This window comes from Ambystoma mexicanum, chromosome 1q (genome assembly GCF_040938575.1).
Source record: "Ambystoma mexicanum isolate Mex_15411 chromosome 1q, UKY_AmexF1_1, whole genome shotgun sequence".
NCBI lineage: Eukaryota > Metazoa > Chordata > Amphibia > Caudata > Ambystomatidae > Ambystoma > Ambystoma mexicanum.
Window position 1 is genome coordinate 1,252,646,393 of NC_090922.1, and position 19,368 is coordinate 1,252,665,760.

At 42.9% G+C, this 19,368-nt stretch overlaps 1 protein-coding gene across 6 annotated transcripts in view; it reads left to right on the forward strand.

Moving 5' to 3' along the window:
• The window catches only part of LOC138545302 (FRAS1-related extracellular matrix protein 1-like), a 1,530,918-nt gene that overhangs the window by 1,396,738 nt on the left and 114,812 nt on the right, over positions 1 to 19,368 (forward strand). For all 6 annotated transcript variants that reach the window (XM_069642060.1, XM_069642059.1, XM_069642062.1 and 3 more), the window contains one exon: positions 6,822 to 7,099. In XM_069642060.1, coding sequence (XP_069498161.1) covers positions 6,822 to 7,099 — 278 coding nt within the window. The remainder of the gene's footprint in view (positions 1 to 6,821; positions 7,100 to 19,368) is intronic.

Consider the following 19,368-nt stretch of genomic DNA (forward strand, 5'->3'; position numbering starts at 1 on the left):
AGTTTGCCATAAGGAGGAGGAAAAACCTAAGAGACTCACTAGTACACACTTATAAAGAATCACTGTCGACTGTGGGTACAAACACTCTCTGGAATACATCTAAAGCTCAGGGCCACACACCATGTGGAACTTGCACTGCGTGCAAATACACAATACGCACCACAGCCATAGACATTGGCTGGAAGTATCCTTGGGAACAAAGAAACCTTACCAATTGCAACTCCACTAATGTAGTGTACCTCATACAATGCCCTGCAAAAAGAAATACATTGGGATGACGACACGGGCCATAAAAATACGGATAGGGGAGCATCGCTCTAACATTGGGACACAAAAAAGAACGGCCCCCTTGGAGGAACACTATATTGAAAATCATCATACTGCAGATGATCTTATGTGGACCATAATAGAAAAAGTAAAAGTACCCAAAAGAGGTGGTAACATTACAGCCCTCTTACTAAAAAGAGAACAACAGTGGATATACAGAACCTGCAGCCATCTTATTGGCCTGAATGACGAGATCTGCTGGCAATCCTTGGCTGTTCTGTAATGGTGGGCTCACTAAGTCTCCAACTATGAACTACAGCAATTGAAACTATTTGCTTAATATTCATTTTTTCCCCTCTCCCTTCCCCCCCTGAGTATACTCCTGTTTGCAGTACACTATTTGCTTACCTTATCATATGATAAGAGGTCGAAATAATAAAGAAGCTGGGTCAAATGACCAAGAAGGAGATCCAATGCTGCAGAAAATCCTTAATGTCCTCCCAAAACAATAGACAAGGATATGTGGAATATATCTCAGCTGGAGCTTTGAATGGCACTACAATTCCCAAGCTCCCGGTATCATGAAATTATGCGGAGATTCGAATTGCGCTACATTTCCCAAGCATCCTGCGTCGTGTCCACTACATGGATACTTTCCCTTTAACAAAATCTGGTCTCCTTTCACCTTTCTCTTTCGAACAACATGGTGCGAAAGTTAATCGCGTTATCCTTAGACAACCGGACTCCCTTTTTTGTAACTTTACAATACGATACAATTAAGTCATGCGGCTAGCCGCGACGCAAGTCCAGGCTAAAACAACCTGAACTAAGTTAGGAACAAACGGGACAAAGTACATAGAATGTTAAGAGCAGCTAGTGACTTCAAATCCCAGATGGCTGTGCGGCGGCTACGCCAATATAAGAGGAGCCGCCCACATAGAAAAACACGGCCCTGCACGGCCGAATCAAACACACGTGACGCGATCGCGTAATCACGTGATCCACCAGCACTGAGCACGTGTCCAATAACCAGGATATAAAAACACGCCACAAACAAGATGGCGGAGTACCGGACATGCTCTGAGATTGAACAGACCAGAATTTAGAGGTAAGCAACATCTACGCCTAGTATTCCCCAAAAAAGCCATTTGTCATTTGTGGGTTGACTAGACTACGGGAACATAACAACAGAGGTTATCCGGGATTTTATTTAGTTATTCTCCCCACACTGATGAGATACACCCGCATAGCTCATATCACCACTTGAGCTGGTTTCCTAAATAAGAAAAAAGAACCTCCACATGATGAGACATTGTAACAGTGCTCTTAGATAAAATCCACAGATATTAAGAATCTATATATGTCTATTATTTGACTACAGGGATAGGAATTAAGAGAGAGAACCGAACAGGCTCCCCTACACCGGACCAAAAGAATTTCTGTCACAGTGGAGATTACTGAAGACACCATCTTTACTACTGATCCTGGGTCTCCACCACAGAGGTATGATGATTATTAGCCCCTACAGGTGGCACCCCCAGAAGTTTTTAATTGTTTAAAATAGACCCGTTAGTACTTGAGACTGATATCAGTCCCCTCCTTTCTTGTCTTTTTGTCCATATAGGACTAGGAATTGACTACCCTATCAAGTCTTGGACGCTAGAAGACACCCTCTAACACCTCACAGTGCTCGAGACACTGTTAAGAATACAAGAATCAAAAAGTATTTGTCCTGAAGAAAGCGGCTACTAGAGAATCCCGCGGAAACTGGTTGACTAATCAGTAGGCCTGGTGGATAACCCAAACCTTCATTCCCTTATAAAGAAAACTAAGGGTTTGCTTGAAGAAACTTAACCTGTTAACCACACACAGAGTGGTACACTTGAAGTTTGGGCAAGCGAGAAATACACGTTTTTGCCCCTTGTTTTTAGCAAAATCTCTCCCACTGACAACTGTTCTCTAAAACCAGTTGCTTTGGGTGTTGTATTGTTGTGTTTTTAATGATAAGACACAGACATTGGGGGCGACAAATTAAAAATATAAGAATCGACCTCCAATCTGTGTGCACGTACTCGACACCAGGAAAGTGTTTTTTAGAGAGTTCAGGGACAAGATCTCAACACCACTTGTAGTCGGCCCAGCAGCACCAACTAGGGCCCCTATTCAATTGGTAAGAGATTACGCACAGATAGGGTCATTTAAATGTTGGCTAGGGATTTAGCCATAGGAATAACTTTATAATTACTTTACCTTCTGTTGTTTGAGTGTTACAACAAATCCTAGGTGGGGCAGTCATTTGGCATTGTGGCATCCGTGGATCTCGTCCCTTTTTTACTAGGGTGAGCCCCTTTTCGTGAGAACTCAGTCCCTTTTAAAAGTACTGGGTTGAGGAAGAATATGAGTTACCTAGCTGAAGATCCCTTTCCCAACACCGTGACTAGGAAGAACCCCAATGACTCACAATGGAGTGAAAAGATCAGTACTGGGGCGAGGGAGAAGTGTGAATGAATGAGGATTACCTGCATGAACCATATTCAATATTCATAGAGCCAGTTTAAAAGGGAAGACAGACTCAGGAAGTATGAGAGAAGCTATTCTTGGAGGAGCAAGGAGCAGGATTGCTGTGCTGAAGCAGAACTATAAGCAGAAGACCCTGGGGACCAGAGGCTCTGTCAGAAGGAGGTAGACCATTTGCCCACTGGTGAAGTGCTTAAGAATGTGGGGAGCCCAGGAGAAACCTTTGTCAAAAAACCCGACAGCCTAAGCCTCCCTGTGGGAACCACATGCTGTGCAGCTGCCACAAAACACTGGTAGACTATATATTCTTACGGTACTAAGTGAATAAATCGATTTAAAAAATGACCTGTTTAGAAAGACCGCTTGGAATCCGGGAGTCAGAGGGGAGTGTGTGAGTGACTGTGTGTGTGTATGTAAAAGGAATGTTTGTGATGGGGAGGGGGAAGGGCAGGGTGAAATGTAACTCTGACCGTGTGTGTGGTGGGGGATTGAGTGAGCATGCTTGGGGCGAGAGGAGACAGTAGGGGAGCAAGGGCAAGGAGGAAAGGGGGCTTGTGGGAGAAGCCCCACGATTTCATGTTAAAAGCGCAAATGTCACATAGAACCACTTTTTACAGACATCCTGACAGAGTTCTTAGTATTTGGTTTGAGGCAGGGAACTCCTTCCCCACTCCCCCTTACTAATAGCGCTAGGTAGGTTTTTCCCTTACTTTCTTTTGAATACAAGTTTATGCCAACACACTTACCACTACTGTGTCTGTCTCCTACCTTCGCACCCTTACAGCATCCAGATTTTGTTCAAGCAGTGTCCAGGCAGCAGCTGAGTCCCGAGGCAGGTAACAGGGCTTTGCTTGCTCTCTTCCTGATGGGACCAGCTAGGTCGCCCATAAAGTATCCCTACACAGCCTTCTATGCTCCTGCTGCCTATACATTTCAGTCTAATAACTGTTCACCCTGGCCACAAAAAAGCAAGCCATATATGTTAAGGATCTGTTGAATGCATCCACTTTTTCTTGCGCAGTTGACATCTACATACCTAAGAAAACTATTGCCAGGCACTGCCACTTGCTGCTCAATGGTGGGCAGAACGAAAAATCATGAAGAAGGGGGACCAGGACCTCGTCTGGCTCCAGCCCAGAGATGGCACTGGATGAAAATGCTCTCTTGCTATTCCAAAGGAATACCCAGCCGATAAAAGCAGTAATATTGTGTAGTAATTGCAGCCAGCTCTGCATCCTTTCCATCAAAACTGCTATAAAATGAGCAACCTCACTTAAAACCGAAAATAGTATTTCTGTCTGAAGATAAAGTAGGTATAAAATGAACTTGAGTTGGTAGTTCAAGATGGGGGATGGTAAGGTAGAACCAGATGGTGTGCATGCTGTGCTGGAGGGTGCCCCCACAAGGAGCAAGGGATTGACCATTTGGTTAAAAAATCTCTTTTTATTAAAGAGTAAGAGCCACTCTACTGAGAATGAACATTGTTCAAATAACCAGTTCTATGGGATGTATTCCACTCGAAAGGATCTTCAACCATGTTTTAGCACGCTGTACTCTTCAGAGGATAAATAACCATTTGCATATCAGTCTGGTTGCACCACAAGGGCAGTCCATCACCGAAATGCTGAGAAATTGTGTTAATTGAAAAAATATCTACCGGAACAAATGCAAGTCATGGGTGCTGGAACAAAAGGCATCAATGTTAATCTCCCAGTGAAATTCAAATAGAGTTATCACCTAAATTAAACAGACCATTCACCTGCATCCAACTTTCGACGCAGATAATTATCTTGTACATTTGGGTTTACCACACTACACATGTGCTTCCGTGCAGACACTTTGACACACTGTGGCCACATTGGTTGTCGGAGGTCAGGCAATTGGATTGTATGTTGTTGGAGTGGATTCCCTTATATTTGGCTGACAAATGTGGATCTTCAGGTCCTGTGCTAGGATTTGCCAGGCCCTGCACGGTAAAATACATGTGGAGACCTCTAATTTACACATATGTAATATATCACTGTTACATCACAGAAAATTATATTGTAGGGAGTGGCATGGGCCTTCGATTCTCAAGTGGATCATCGAATGTTACATTACACAAAGTTGCTATGAGGAACCTAAGGGAGAAACGTTGTGATGTGCAATACATGAATAGTGGTTTATTTACTTAATAGTGGAAAAGCCTGTGTTCACGGGCATATGTGCGTAAAGGAAGACATTTTCAGAGTCTAAATATATTATGTGGGATATTTGAATGTAATTTATGTTAATAGAAAAGAAATGAGTAAAAGAGCTTGCTTGGTTAACGTGGAGGAGTGGTAACCTCAAACAAAATATCACAAAATCCATTGAAGGTTCAACATAGTACATACAGCCAATTGTTGCATCTGCTCCTCATTGTCTTGGATTCCACTTAAGGGTTTTGGACTCAAATATATAATGTTGGCAGATGTCGGAGTAATGTAATTTACGTGCAGCATGATTCATAGTAGAGATGAGATGATAAAATAAAGTTTAACATTTACATGAAGAATATTAATGATATAATACATACCGAGAAATATTACAACACATAATCACATAATACATAAGTACTTTAAAAAAAGTAATTTATTTTGTTAGAGAAATAGTGCTTAATCAAATGAATTTCTGTTTATATTTTTTTATGTTATCATTGCTAAAATACACATTTTGCTCGTCTGGAAGATGAACTTGAAGTCTTATTGTTTTATGCGTAAGGCTACCGCTCCCTCTAGTTGTGATAACAGGCGAAGCGGGCAGGACGGCTTTGGACAAACATAAATCTGGCCTTTTATTATATATTGTATATGATAATACATGGCAAACCACAATACCTGTATGCAAGCATGTAAATAATTGTTTTATTACAGGCTGGTTGTGATATCAATATTGCTCTGTAGTAAGTTATTACACTTCAGTTGCAACAACACAATGCATGCTGCTTGAGTCAGTACAGAGCAATGTTCCAGTTGCAACTGCAGCAGCTAATTTAAGACGTGGCATGCTGTTCAGATTCCTTTCATGTAAAATTGCTTTCTGTTAGAAACTATTCACTGTAGTATGTTTTTTGTGCGCTGCTGGTGTTTAACAGGAAAGCAGGAATTTGTTTACTTATTTTGGAGCACAAAATTAAAAAGTTTTTAGATGCATTTTATAGAAACTGCTCAAACTACTTTTCTGCAACTTATTAGAAGCTGCATATTATTTTTTTTGAATCCTAGCAGATTCTGAATTGATTATATGCCTCAGCACGTGGTAGATCTCTTACAATACATTAAGCAAGAGCTTGTGTGTTTTAAGGGAAATCACCTCAGAGTTCCATGAACTTATAACTCTATTTGGTCACGGAATTCTTCTGTGACTTGCTATATCCTTCTAATGTATAGAAGAGGGTACTTATTCCCACATAATATGGGGAATAAGAATCATTTAATTGTATTAATATTATGTGTAACACCCTCGGTAATACCATGTTTTAATAATAGGGCATAGTCTGAACGAAATCACTTTTGACAGCTTATACACAGTAAGATAAAATAATTGTTCCAAGATTACCGGGGCTTCAGACCAGTCTGAAACATAGGCAACCCAGCTTCACTTGGCATCAATATGGGGCATTTGGCTTTCACACAAATCATATTACTTGGCATTGACAAATATATCCTTCCAGAAAAATATGAGGCAAAAAAAAAAAAAGAGTATGATTCCAGATTTTTTTTTCTCATCTCGAATAGAAGACTTCAATTAACAGAATGCAAAGCAGCATACAACCAAAACAGCCATTTAAGTTTTGTAAATTGTCTTGATGACACACAACAAAAAAGTGTGACAAGGTCACCGACATGAGCATGCTGCATGCACGATATGAAGTTTCAAATAAAAGCAAATGCTTTTTGGCGCATTAATTGAAAGTAATGTAGACATTTTGAAAAGGTTTATTTTGTGTGACATATTGTAAATCCTCTTGGCAGTCAGAAAACGCCATGGCATACATCACTTTTGCTTTGTTTTAGGTGGTTGCAACCCAGTTGACTCTCTAGCAAGTGACACTCGTGGTATGACAGAAGGAGGGCACAAACCTTCAAAACCATTCTGGGATTCATCAACAACTCAGAAGACCTCTGAGGATGACATGCCCGCAATTGAGAGTGATGATCACCGTGTTCCCTCTCTTAGGGGTGATGTTCCTCAATCAGACCATCATTTTCACTTCTCTGCAGTCGTGATCAGCGATGCTGTTACGCCAAGGCCAATAGGAAATCAGTTGCGTGCTAATGGAAACAGTAGAGTGGTAAGTTAATTTACAACTGATTTATTCTCTCTAAAATGAGATGCAGATGTTCATAAAACAATTCCTTGATACTCAACCTTCTGCAGACTAGGCTTTTGATTGTAAAATCAGTAGGGATAATTCATACAAACTATTGATCCATGGTCACGTATGAAACAATATCTAATGAGACTGACTGTACAGCAGGACAGTCCCACCATATCGCGATCCAAATATCCTTTTATCTACTACTGCAGACAAATCTCTCCTACTCAAATCACAGAAGTTGTCTTGCACTGTCCAAATAAAGATCTTCCTACATCAAATCCTGACATAGTCTTGGTCCCGGATTAATCCAGTGGTATCCCCCACAGTGTTAAAGGCTTAAGCACATTTTCTAGGGGAATCAGATATAGGGGAAGCATAGAACAAAAGAAACAAACAGTTACAGTTTCCAGTTGGTTCATGGTCAAGCATATTCTACAAATGCGGTTATCCTGTGCCACCTTGCATCTAACACCTCAGACTTCCATGGTAGACAGTACATTCTCAAATATACCACCCTTCGCATCTTACCGGTAAACACACATTTATAAGAAGCTGGTTCAAGAAATTGGGGAACAAACAGTAAAAACTCTTTTGACAATATTTTATTAGCCAACATGTTTAAGTTTTCATTTCAGTCGAACAATGTAGCTTTTATTTTTATTTCCCTAATATACAGAATAATGTGAACATTAGTAAAAGTCAAGGTGAGTTCTATTAAAATACCTATTTTCCTAAGGATAGTCATGACATAGTCTCTATACTTCCTAAAAGAACTAAGGACCTTTGTCTCCAGCTCCTTTTCTACACGTTTTACTAAGGTTTCACTATTAGTCAATATTTTTAGGGAAAAAAGCAAGCTCGATGGATCTCTGTAACTGTACACAATGACAAGAGGCCCAATTCAAAATTAATCAAAGCCATCGGGTAACAACTTGAAACATTCAGGATGTACTTACAAAATGTAGACTTTGGTATTTCCTTTAACTCGATCTCAACCCCATATGTGGCCATTAGCAATATTGTATGCTTAAATGCTGTATGTATTGGGATTAGCACAAAGGTCCCACAACTATTATGGAAATGCTTTAGGGCAGTGAAGGTTGTTTTTTATCAATGTTCAATATGCAGGGGATAAATGTATTATTGTTTCATCGCAAAGCATGGCGAAGTACATCTGATCGGACAACCACCTTCACTGATTCAAGGCCTAATTTCCATATGAAATTATTTTTCAGACCTTTGTGTCAAAATAATCATGATCTTACCTTTGTCAATATTGATCACCAGCTCATTTATTTTGGCATAATCCTATAGGGAACATAGCTTGGGGAAAGTTAGAAGTTTTTTCATTTTTCTGTAATAAACAAATATTCCAAAATGGAAGACACAAGTCCTTGTCCTCCTTCTGACCCGTCAAACAGTCTTATCATTGGGAGGCTGTCAGTGTGGTTCCACATTTTTCTAATGTCCCTCGCTTCACTGCAAACACAAACTTTCATAGTCATTTCAAAATACCACACTTGATATGTCTGTATGGCAATATTCATTTGTTTAGCAGCACAGTAACACTAGAGCGTCTTTGTGCCGTAATTACATGTCTCTGTTATACCAATCTCAATAGTACTCTTGATTGCCCCAAGGTGGATGAAATGCTGAGGCAGAAGATGCAAACCAATAACCTACAAGTCATACAATGAGCTTTGTGGTGTGGACAGAGATGTGCATAGAGTGATCCACTATAATCAAGCACAACAAGCGGGCAAAGGGAGTAGTGAGTGGTCACTACAAGAGTAGGGAGAGGACTATACGTGTGAACTGTAAGGAACTCATGGAGGCAACAGTAAAGACAACACAAGTGAACACAATTCAAGGGTGTTTATTAAACTGTAAATGCAGGGTGGAAAAATGCCTAAACTAAGCCTAAATCTAAAATGGGAGCAAGCGTTGATTATCCAATGAAAAATAAGGCAGTCTTTGTGGTGTTGTGTCGAAATAAAAGCCTATACTAAAAAAACAATTTCCAAATCCTTGCAACTAATTACATAGAGTGTGGGATAGGGGTTTTCAATAAAGAAAGAAGTGTTCACAAATAATAAGTCAGGATGTGATTGCCAGGGATCTCCCTTCCCCACGTTTTGATAACGGGTGTTCTTCAATGGTTAAGTCTATTTTCAATAAAAAGTCTCTTGCCTCCGAGACCTGATGTATCCAACAAACAAACACAAAATTCTGTCCCACGTATACTTTGGGTGATGGTTACACGCCTGGCTCCCCTTCTTCCGCGCATAGACCCTTCACCAATTGTATTCAACAAATCAACTAAACAGTTCCTTTTCCAATGAACTTTGGGTGATAACTTCTCACCCCTGGATCTCCCGCAGCCGTGCTCGGACTCAAATAAAAGGGGGACAATTCACTTCCCCTGGTCTTCCAATGCTTCTTGTATTCACAAATCTTAATGTCTTTTTAAACAGTTCTTCAGGCTTCACCCCTCTTTGTCGGCTTCCCTCTGCCGGGTTCACTCTCGCCAACATTTACAGACAGTTAATTGTAGACATCCCTCGGTTAGGTTCACTTTATTCATAGGGACTTCAGGCCTCGCCTCTTTTTCTTCACATCCCTCTGCCGGGTTCACTCTTGCCAACCTTTAACAAACAGTTCACTATGGACATCCCTGGATCTCCCTCTTTCGTGGTCGGACCCCTTTCAGACGTTAGCCTCCCTCCTTCTGTGACTTTTCTTACTTGCACAAGTCTTAATGTATTTTCAAAACTTCTTCAGGTTGCGCCTTTTTGTCGGCTTCCCTCTGCCAGGTCACTCTTGCCAACTCTAACAACACACTGGTCATGTCCTTAGAGTCAGCCAAGTGCTGTCTCAGCTCAGGAGAGCAGGCATCATAAATAGATTCCAACATAAACAGATTTCTCATACCTTCACAAGTGTTAACTCTGTAACCCTTAACCCATCCAAGTTTTTCAAACATTCAGTCACTCAGGTAGCCCAAGGGGTACCATCATGCTTTTTAAGGGTTCTAAATCTCTTAAGATACTGAGAAGGGGTCTGCCCAAATCTAGCTATCAAAGCTAGCTTCACAGTTTCATACTCCTTTCTGTCTATATCCCCCAACTCCATTACCACATCAGTTGCAACAGGGGGTAGCCTAGAAAAAAGCCAAGGAATCAACTGATTCCCTGTAATGTCTTGAATCCCATGGTTATATTCAAAAGTAGCCAACCAATCCAAAATATCAAGCTTAACCTCATACATACTTACTGCATCTCTGGGCATGTGAGGCCTTTCAACTCCATCTCTCTGAGTTTAAGTTCTTGGTATTTGCTTTCAGATTGAGCTTGGATTCTTTTAAACTGTAACCCAAGTCTCATTTTTTGTAAAGAGACACATTCGGGACTTAGTGTTGGACCTGTTGGGGTCGCTGTGGTCAAAGATTGAGGCCTATGAGCAGGTAGAGGTAAGACGGGGCCTACATTGTGAGACTCTTCTGCCTCATCTAACTCATCCATAACATTAGAGCTGGGCTCTAACATATTATCATCCTCATCAACATTTTCCACATTTGCTTCAGGGGTGGGGGTTTCAGACCCACTCCTCAGACTTTGGTATTCTAACAACTTTTCTATCAATTCAACATTTTTGCCTTTTACAGTGAGATTCCTAGCTTTACACATATCTCTCAATTGATCAACTGTTAAAGTGACTAGGGTCGCCTGTCTGTAGCTTTCCATATCAGTCATGATAAAACAATTGCTTCTCTAGTGTTGCTTAGCCTTGTGAGATTATTTGAACAAAGGTAAAAGTAGCACTCTAAATGTAACAAGTATACTTTATCCCACACCTGCCACAAGTGTTAGGCAGAATCATGTGCAGTACCCTTTGGGAACACTACACACAATTAAGACTACAAGTGTAAGTACAATTTCACCTTTGGTACAAGCCTGTACTACACAGTAAAGTGGTAGCGATGGCTGAAAAGCCAGACTTATCTCAAGAGTAAAGTGAGCAGTAGAATAAATTACACAAAGGACCAACAATTACAGTGATTCAAACAAACACTTACTCAAGGTTTCTTGGTAAAGGAATATACATTTATTTACACAGTCAGTTTGAAAACATTACACTAGCAAGAGCAGCTCAATATCACACACTAATAAACCACAAATACACAACCGGTAAGTAAATGAACAAGTTCAGCTCCCCTGAAGTGGGAGCAAAATGGCACTTCAGATACTTTCAAAAGGAGTAAAAAGACAAGGTTTTAAGAAAGGACAGCACAAATACTTGCATAGGCAAGGCAAAGGGTTTCAGGAAACTACAACCAGCAATTCAGTTCATAGGCCTGCGCCAAAGTCAATGGTTCAGAGTCTTTGTATCGGATAGCACAGTTCTGGTAGTAAACGGATAAGTCTTTGCCACAGAGTTTAGAAGAATTTGGCTAAGCGAAAAGTTTGACGAATGTTTAGGGAAAGACAAGCCTTTCGGAATTGAGAAAGGTTCCACGAACTTTCGCAATGGCCAAAAAGATTTCCGGACCGTGGTTACACAGTACCTTTGTATTGAAGAAGAGCTGTAGCTGAGGCAGTTGTTCCTGGGAGTTCGAGCAGATCTCACTGTTCCTGAGCTTCATTCGTGGGGATAAAAAGGAGGACGTCGGGAGGTTCCTGCAATGCCCAGGGATGAGGCAAAAGCTTAGCAAGTCATCGGTTTAAGGTTTGAGTGCCTTAAAGTCTACGAGCTGGTTTCCTTCCCTCTGGCTATCCGGTTTTCAACAGCACTCTGATTAAAATTCGACCAGATGGAGACGGTGTCCAGGTGGCTTATGAGTTGGTTGTTCCCACCAAACTCAAGGGAAGAAGTTTACCTTGAAGGGCTTCTCTGTCGATGGAGTTTCAGGCAATTTGGACCTGCAGCAGGGCTTCACCAGTCGTCCAGGAGTTGCAGTCCTCGGACCTGCAGCAGGGCTTCACCAGTCCAGGAGTTGCAGTCCTCTTCCTTCAGCTCGTCTTCGGTTCTTTCGTTCCAGTGGTCGACTCTGCTTTCCAAGACCCAGAGACCTGCTTTTAAACAGTTTTCCCCATTCATCCCAGCCTGGCTGTCACTCACACATCAGGACGGCTGTGCAGCCGGTCAATCACGCCAGAGTGTATTCTGATCTCCTAAGATACTAAGCACAGGGAGTTTCGGGCACCTCCCTCACATCCTGTCCACCCCAGACACTCAGGCGCCGGAGGGGGGCTTCAGCACTGAAGCCCGCCAAAGGCCAACAAACAAAGGGACCAAACCTGGTTTTGCGTGCAGAGACAAACACAAGAAGGACCGTTCCTAAAAGAAATGGTGCAAAAAAGTCGACCAGAGTCTGTTTTTACAGATGGGTCTGGTGTGCCATATTGAAAAGCATGGCTGACCGATTCTTTAGCTACTGTTGTAAGTGGTAGGGATAAATCATGGTAGTTTGATCTAAACCACTGCCACCAGCCATTTAAAGTAGGAAAGGGTAACTTTATACTGTTACATGAGTGTTTTTACTCAGGGGAAGCTAGACTACCCCTCCAGCACTCTATAGGAAGATAGTGTGTGCTGGGTCAGTAAATTTAAAGAGACTAGTAAAGTAAATTTAACTTTACATGCTCTGGGAGACAGTAGTCCGTCCCAGAAAAGGTATTTAAACCTTGGGAAGTCTGAAAGACACCCCTGTGCCACTTCACTGAAGGTGCTGTGTGACACACAGAAAAAGATGATGCCCATGGAGTTGTTTTACAACTCCATAACCAAAGAACACAAAAGTAAAACACACACAAAATGCATGGAAGAGTGGGGAAAAAAGGCTCACACTCTTCCCAGGTAAAACATAAAATCCCAGAAATCCAGCAAAGTTGCTGGGGGTCTCAAAAGGTAAGGAAAATTAGCACATTCTGAGAATTCTCCCTAACACTAGGCACTTCTTGAATAAACCAGTCATAAAAAGACGAGTTTCATAAAAAATAAGCATGAATTATGTGACGAACCTAGGTAAATCATCTACTCTCCCCAAAGGGGAGCCACCCCCTTTGGACTAGGGAGGTGAGCCTGCTACTCAATACCCTCCCTAGTGGCCAGGGCAAGCAGTATCCCACTGGGGCTGTTCCCCACGCCCCTTTGGGGACAAGCAATGCCCAAATAAGGATTCCATCCCTAGTCTCTCTGCTTCTAAATCCTACTTATTTTTTGGTTACATGGGGTTTGAGCAGGGTCATTCTATGCAGGGCCTCCTTAGAGAGGAGCACAGGGGACAAGCAGCCAGAGAGCAAGAAAAGGTGGCCTGCATGATACGCAGAGGGCGTCCCTCCCTCACAGGAGGAGGAACCACTTCAGGAGAGTCTAGAAAGGCTGCGGAACGCTGCCGCTTGGTGCAAGGCAGAGAACCCAGAGAGCCTGGTACAGCAGAAGGAAGCCAAGCTGGGAGCAGCAGGTTGATTTCCCCCCGAAAGGGGGACATCCACAGCCCATCCATCCCAAAAGGGAGATGCCACTGAGGGAAACACGACCACACTGATAGAAGCCAGGTCTGAGACATGCAACCGCACTGGTCATGGACACTAAAGCCCCAGTTAAATAGAGGTACATGACCTCGTACCAAGAGCAGGCAGAAGGTGGTGAGGCCACAGCAAAGCCCACACTGGGCTAATTATCTGTGTACCTCACTAGGGTGTGAGTTGGCTGAGAAAGCCAGTATGCTGGACTGCGATTCCCGAATAACCTAGGAGAGGGTGAGAGAAGCAAGCTACCAAGCAGGGATAAGCAGCCATGTAGCCCACGCCAGACTGAAAATCGGATTACCCCAGGAGAGGATGAGAGAAGCGACTACCACAACAGGGTTGATCAGGCCCGTACCCAGGAATGAGAAAGCGGTTATCCCACGAGGGCGTCAGCGAAAGGATAAACCAACCAGGGCTGTCCAAGCCTGTAGACTACATGAGGCTAAGAAGGTGAACAATTCAGGAAGGACATAGATTGAACTTTGGGTTGCTGTGAACACCAACCTATCTAGGTGCAGAGGAGATTTTCCACCAGACGGGATAAAGTAAAGACTGTTTGGATTATATTACGAGGACCTTGTTGCAACCAAAAAGGAAAGTTGAGAAGAAATGTTTTTGTTTTGGAACATGGGGTCAGAAAAGCAACCACCAATAAATTACCAAAAAGGGGAAGTAATCCTATCCTAAACTCAAGTTTGGATTATTTTTTCTTAATTTCTTTTCTTTGCAGGTGAAAGGTTCGAATAGATTTGGATGGAGGGCAGTGCTTATTCGTTCTGTCAATCACCCGTTTGTTGTGTTCTACGGTAGGCACTCCTTTATAGAAGTAGGGTTAGAGGAGAGGAGGTTTTCTTTAATTTATTTAATAAACACAATTGCTGAACCATGTGCTCTTGTCTGTCTCCTCTGTCGGGCTTATCACTGTTATTGAAGAATTAAAGAGTACATATAAAGCTATGTTTAGAAGGAGAGTATACAAGTATTTTTAAACAACAAAAGTAGGACTAATTAATGAGAACAAGCTTTGCCTTTGGCATTTGCTTTTTCTAGTATGTGTCCTTTTCATGAATCGAGCTGGATGTGCAGACCAGTTCCTGGTTGGCTGAGGAGCTGCAAAGGTTGCAGCTGTGTTTGCGGTGCCAAATGGGTTTTAGTACTCACTCTTTCAGATTAAAGCTTTGAAGTGCCTTGCAGGCCACATTTTTTGGGTATGTGGGAAAATCTCCATGACATAATTGAGCTGCAAAGAGATTTCCTCTGTGTCGTTCTTGATACACTATCGCAAATTTCAGAAGCCAGCATTACCATATCAAACAAGCAAAGCACAATCCAAAATTCACAATACCTGAGGGAACGCTGGGAAAATTCTGCGTCGCTGGAAGGGCGTCAATAAAATGCGACCCTTTTCTAGTCAGGCACCCCGCAGACTCGCTTTAAAACATGACTTAAGTTGTGCCAGAGCACACAGACGCAGGAGGTGTTTGTGTATCATTGGAAAATGTCAAGACATGTGAGAAAATGTGAAGAATTCTTCGGTTTTCAGAAGGGTTTTTTAAGGCTGGCATCTAGCCGGGAGCCGCTCTGTTCATCAGGCCCAGGACAACAATGACGTGCTTTGAGTCTGTGCAGCCTTGCCCAGCAAGCTCGCCCTGCCGCTTCAGGCAATCCCCTTCATTTGATGTGACACACAATGACGACAGTGTCAGAAGGGCCGCAAGCTGTGTTTGTGGAAACCACCACCTGCCTTTAGAAGATATGTTGCTCTGCAGTGAAAAGGGGGATTGTGACGTTCTTTACCTTTTTAATTCAGATACACATTTACATATATAATTTGTTTACTGGTCAAATTTGGCTGAGGCCTTCTATGCCGGTGTCTGAGCCCGGATTTGCAGCCGATTAACCATGTCTGCCTGAGAACAGGTCACCTTATTCGCCAAGACATGTGTAAGAAAACCCCGACTGAACTGTGAACATCAGCAACTGTGCACACTTAGGGCATGATTCATGGAAGTGTTTTATAATGGCGCAATCTCATAGAAAAACGTTTCACGAATCCCCTAAGGGTGACATTCTGTGGGGTGCGATTTGTGCCGTGTCCATCTAGCACCCACAAAAGAAACACTAGCAGTGCACTATACATTTGGTGGAGAACCCGTGATAGTACATGGAGTAACTAACTACCGTTCCTGCTTTCAATGTACACTGGTGGGCGTAAAACGCATACATTGTACTACTGAAATGCCATGCAGTATTCCAGAAATACCCCATCTTGGATTTTCTGTCAAATGCCAAAACAAGCATTTCCATGCTATTTGAGGGAGGAAATTTGTATTATGAGGCAGTGGCAGTTCAGAGCACGTATACACAGAAGTGACATTCCTGACCTTTGTAATTTCATGGATGGGTAAAATTTGAATGGGTTTTTTTCAGAGTATTTTTTACCGAATAATCTCATCGAAATTGAGTCATGTTTTATTTTTGGGGGGGTTCCCCCAAGCCGCCATCCCCTATTATTTTTTTTACCTATTCCCGACTACTCCCACCCCTATATATACTTTCCCAACCCCCCTCTATATATTCCGATGAGTTCTTTCTGTAAAATGTACTCGGAAAAAAAATCGACATTTCACCCATCTATGAAAGAACGCTATACTGCTTTATGAATGTCCCTGGAGTCCGAAAGCAAGCATCATCAATGCACACATTTTCGGCACCCCGTTTTGCATCCCCAGAATTATGTATTTGTTTTGTATTTAGTAAGCTCTTTTGCTATACATGTCTGAGGTATACTAATGGTATCAAAAGACAATCGACCTGATAGCAATGAAACAGATCAGAAAATGTTTAAACAGGAGCAAAAAATGTGGAATAAAGTTGAGGATCGTATGGAAAAGGGAAAGGAGTACACAGGTTTGGCGAGAAGGGAAAAGGCACGAAATCGAGAGAAAGGAGATGGAGGGTTTGCGAACGAGCTGGTCAGAGGGATTAAATGAAAGTAGAGAAGAAAGCTGTAAGGGGGCAAAGACATGAAGACTTTTATAGGCGATGAAAAGAAAATGAAAAAGGAGGTGGGAGTCAAAAGGTAAGAAAGAGCTGAAGCGACGAGGAGATAGAAAATGGGGAGGCAGAAGATAGTGTAGGCAGATGGCGGAGTTAGAGCCAGAACTAAGGAAGGCCAAGCAGCAGCAGTAGTCAAGCCAAGGGATAACAGGTAGGAGGTGAGGAGCGAAAGGAAAGGAAAGGAAAGGAAAGGAAAGGAAGAGAGTTGCAAATATTGCAGATCTGGGAATGGCAGATGCAAGCTGTGCTAGTGATGTAAGGAGAGATCGAGATGATGTCAAAGATGATGTTGAGGTTACCAGTGGACGAGGGGAAAGGAAGAGTACAAGGGGGGAAAGTAGGAGGAGGAAAGAAGAGAATTTCCATTTTAGAGTGGTTGAGGAGGAGAAAGTATTTGCCCATCCAGGATTGGATAGCTGAGTGGCTGGAGGCGACCCTGTGATGGGCATCAGAGAGGGAGGAGACACGGAAGAACTTCTGGAAGTAGTTGGCATAACAGTGGCATGGCTGGCTAGGCGGTAACTAGCTAAGCCCTGGTAGAACATCCTTTCACTCGCGGCACAAAATGCTTTTATGAAGTGGACTGGTGGTCTAAATGATGGCATGTCACCTTTTGGTGAAAGCCAAATTCTTGGCTATTTATGAAAGAAATACTGAATACACTGAATTGTGCATATGACAATAGGCCATGATGGGGCGGATGAAGAAAAAGTTGGTATTCAAGTACTGCCTGTTATACTGCTGCTGTCTAACTCCTAAAGACCCCACTGTTCAGCATTACCTTTACTGCTGCAACAAAGAATTCCGAAATTGTTACTTTATACATCTTTTGACCAGAGTGGTCACTAGTAATGTATTAATTCAGTAATTTCCCACCTAATAATTGCTGTTCTACAGTGATCACGATCATGGCTGAAGCTTCTTAGAAGGGATCTATCGTATCCAAGTTGAATGTCATTTCACTTAGATTCCCTGCATGCGCCCCCCCCCCCCCATTGCCCATCAAGCATGGGATGGGGGCTGGACATTGTAGCTTGAGATCCATGCAGGACATGTGCACATCCCTGCTAATGGGGCCGAGCGCAGCGCAGTGCAAAGCGCGAGCCCTCGAGACAAAGGATTGCCAGAGAGCGGGCAGTCGCCCTGGTTGGCTGCTTCAAATTCTGCTGCCAATTGTCACGAATTATGCTCTAGAACTAAGCACAACCTGGGATAATTGATGGACCATCCTTGTCCGAGTCCAGTTTGGAACAAGACAGGCACCTGTTGAGACGACGTTGTCTTTTAGTTGTAAAACAAGCCCTCTCACGACTCCAAAACAGCGCTTTTCACTAACTGAATTTCAGTCTGTCAGTTGTGGAGTTCGGGGGCACATCAATGCAGGCAAGGTCCCCTTTGGGTGGAATAAGGCGTTGGGCAGAGGTACAGAAAGCAACAGGCCCCATTGTACCCAAACAATGGTCTTAGATGTCATCATTAGCATCCAGTCTGCACATTGTAAATTCATTTCTTTGAGGTTTGTAAATGAATCACTCTCTCTCACTTAGTCTATAAACAATTCAAATCAGTGAGTAAATCGCCATCTTCTGTAAATAAATCCCCTAGAGAAAGGGGAGTGGAACAGAATAGCACCTATGTGGTTTCCTGGTGATTTACATTAAATAGAATTTTGACACTAGAACAATTACCACAGAATGTTACATTTGAAATATGTCTGTGATAGTGATTCAAGCATTAAACCCTTTTGCTTATGTAAGGCACACTCCACACTGAGCTCCCTGCTCATTATGGTTGTAACAGCACTCATCCCAACAATACAATTTCTGCAAGTCTCAAGCCATTATGCTCTTACAAACAGCGCCACTCTATGGATTAGACACTTGGGCTGTTCCACTTGAGTGGAGGACAGTGTCTCGCTTCCCTAGAGATCACATCACTCCCGCCCTCTGTGTCCTGCACTGGTTCCCTGTCGGGCAACGGTCCACCTTCAAGGCTATGTGCATCACCCACCGTGCTCTGCACCACACAGGCCCAGAATGTCTAGAACACAAGCACACCCCCTAAAGACCCAACAGAAACATCAGATCAGGCGCTGCTCTCCCCTTGGTCATCCCTTCTGCTAAATCAACCAGAATAGTGGGATCCTCCCTCTCCGTCCAAGCAGACACAATATGGAACTCTATCCCTCTTAGCATCCACTGCATAGAGGATCACCCCGCCTTTCCGGAAGGCGCTCAAGACCTGGCTCTTCCCAGCTGCGTCTTGACTGAGCTAATCCACTTCTTGGGTGAAGTTCGCCCCAGACAGGTTGGTGGGGACATCGATGAGTCACTTGAGGAGACACCAAGAAAGTACCAAGCACACACAGAATGGATTCCCAGCACAACAGGACTGGTAATCCATGAACAAAACAAATAATCAGCCATGACTCTCGGTTACGTATCACACTCCATTACTATAGAGGATAGCCGTATCCCTACCAATTGCAATGCCACCCACCCGCAAACATCTGTAATCGCTGCTTCTCGATCTCATATCGCACATTACCTCTGCCACTAGAATGCAGCTAAGAGTCACGATAAGAATGCGTCTAGCCGGACACATAATCAGTCCCCTTGACTCGCATACTCCCCTGACTGCCTCCACAGCACC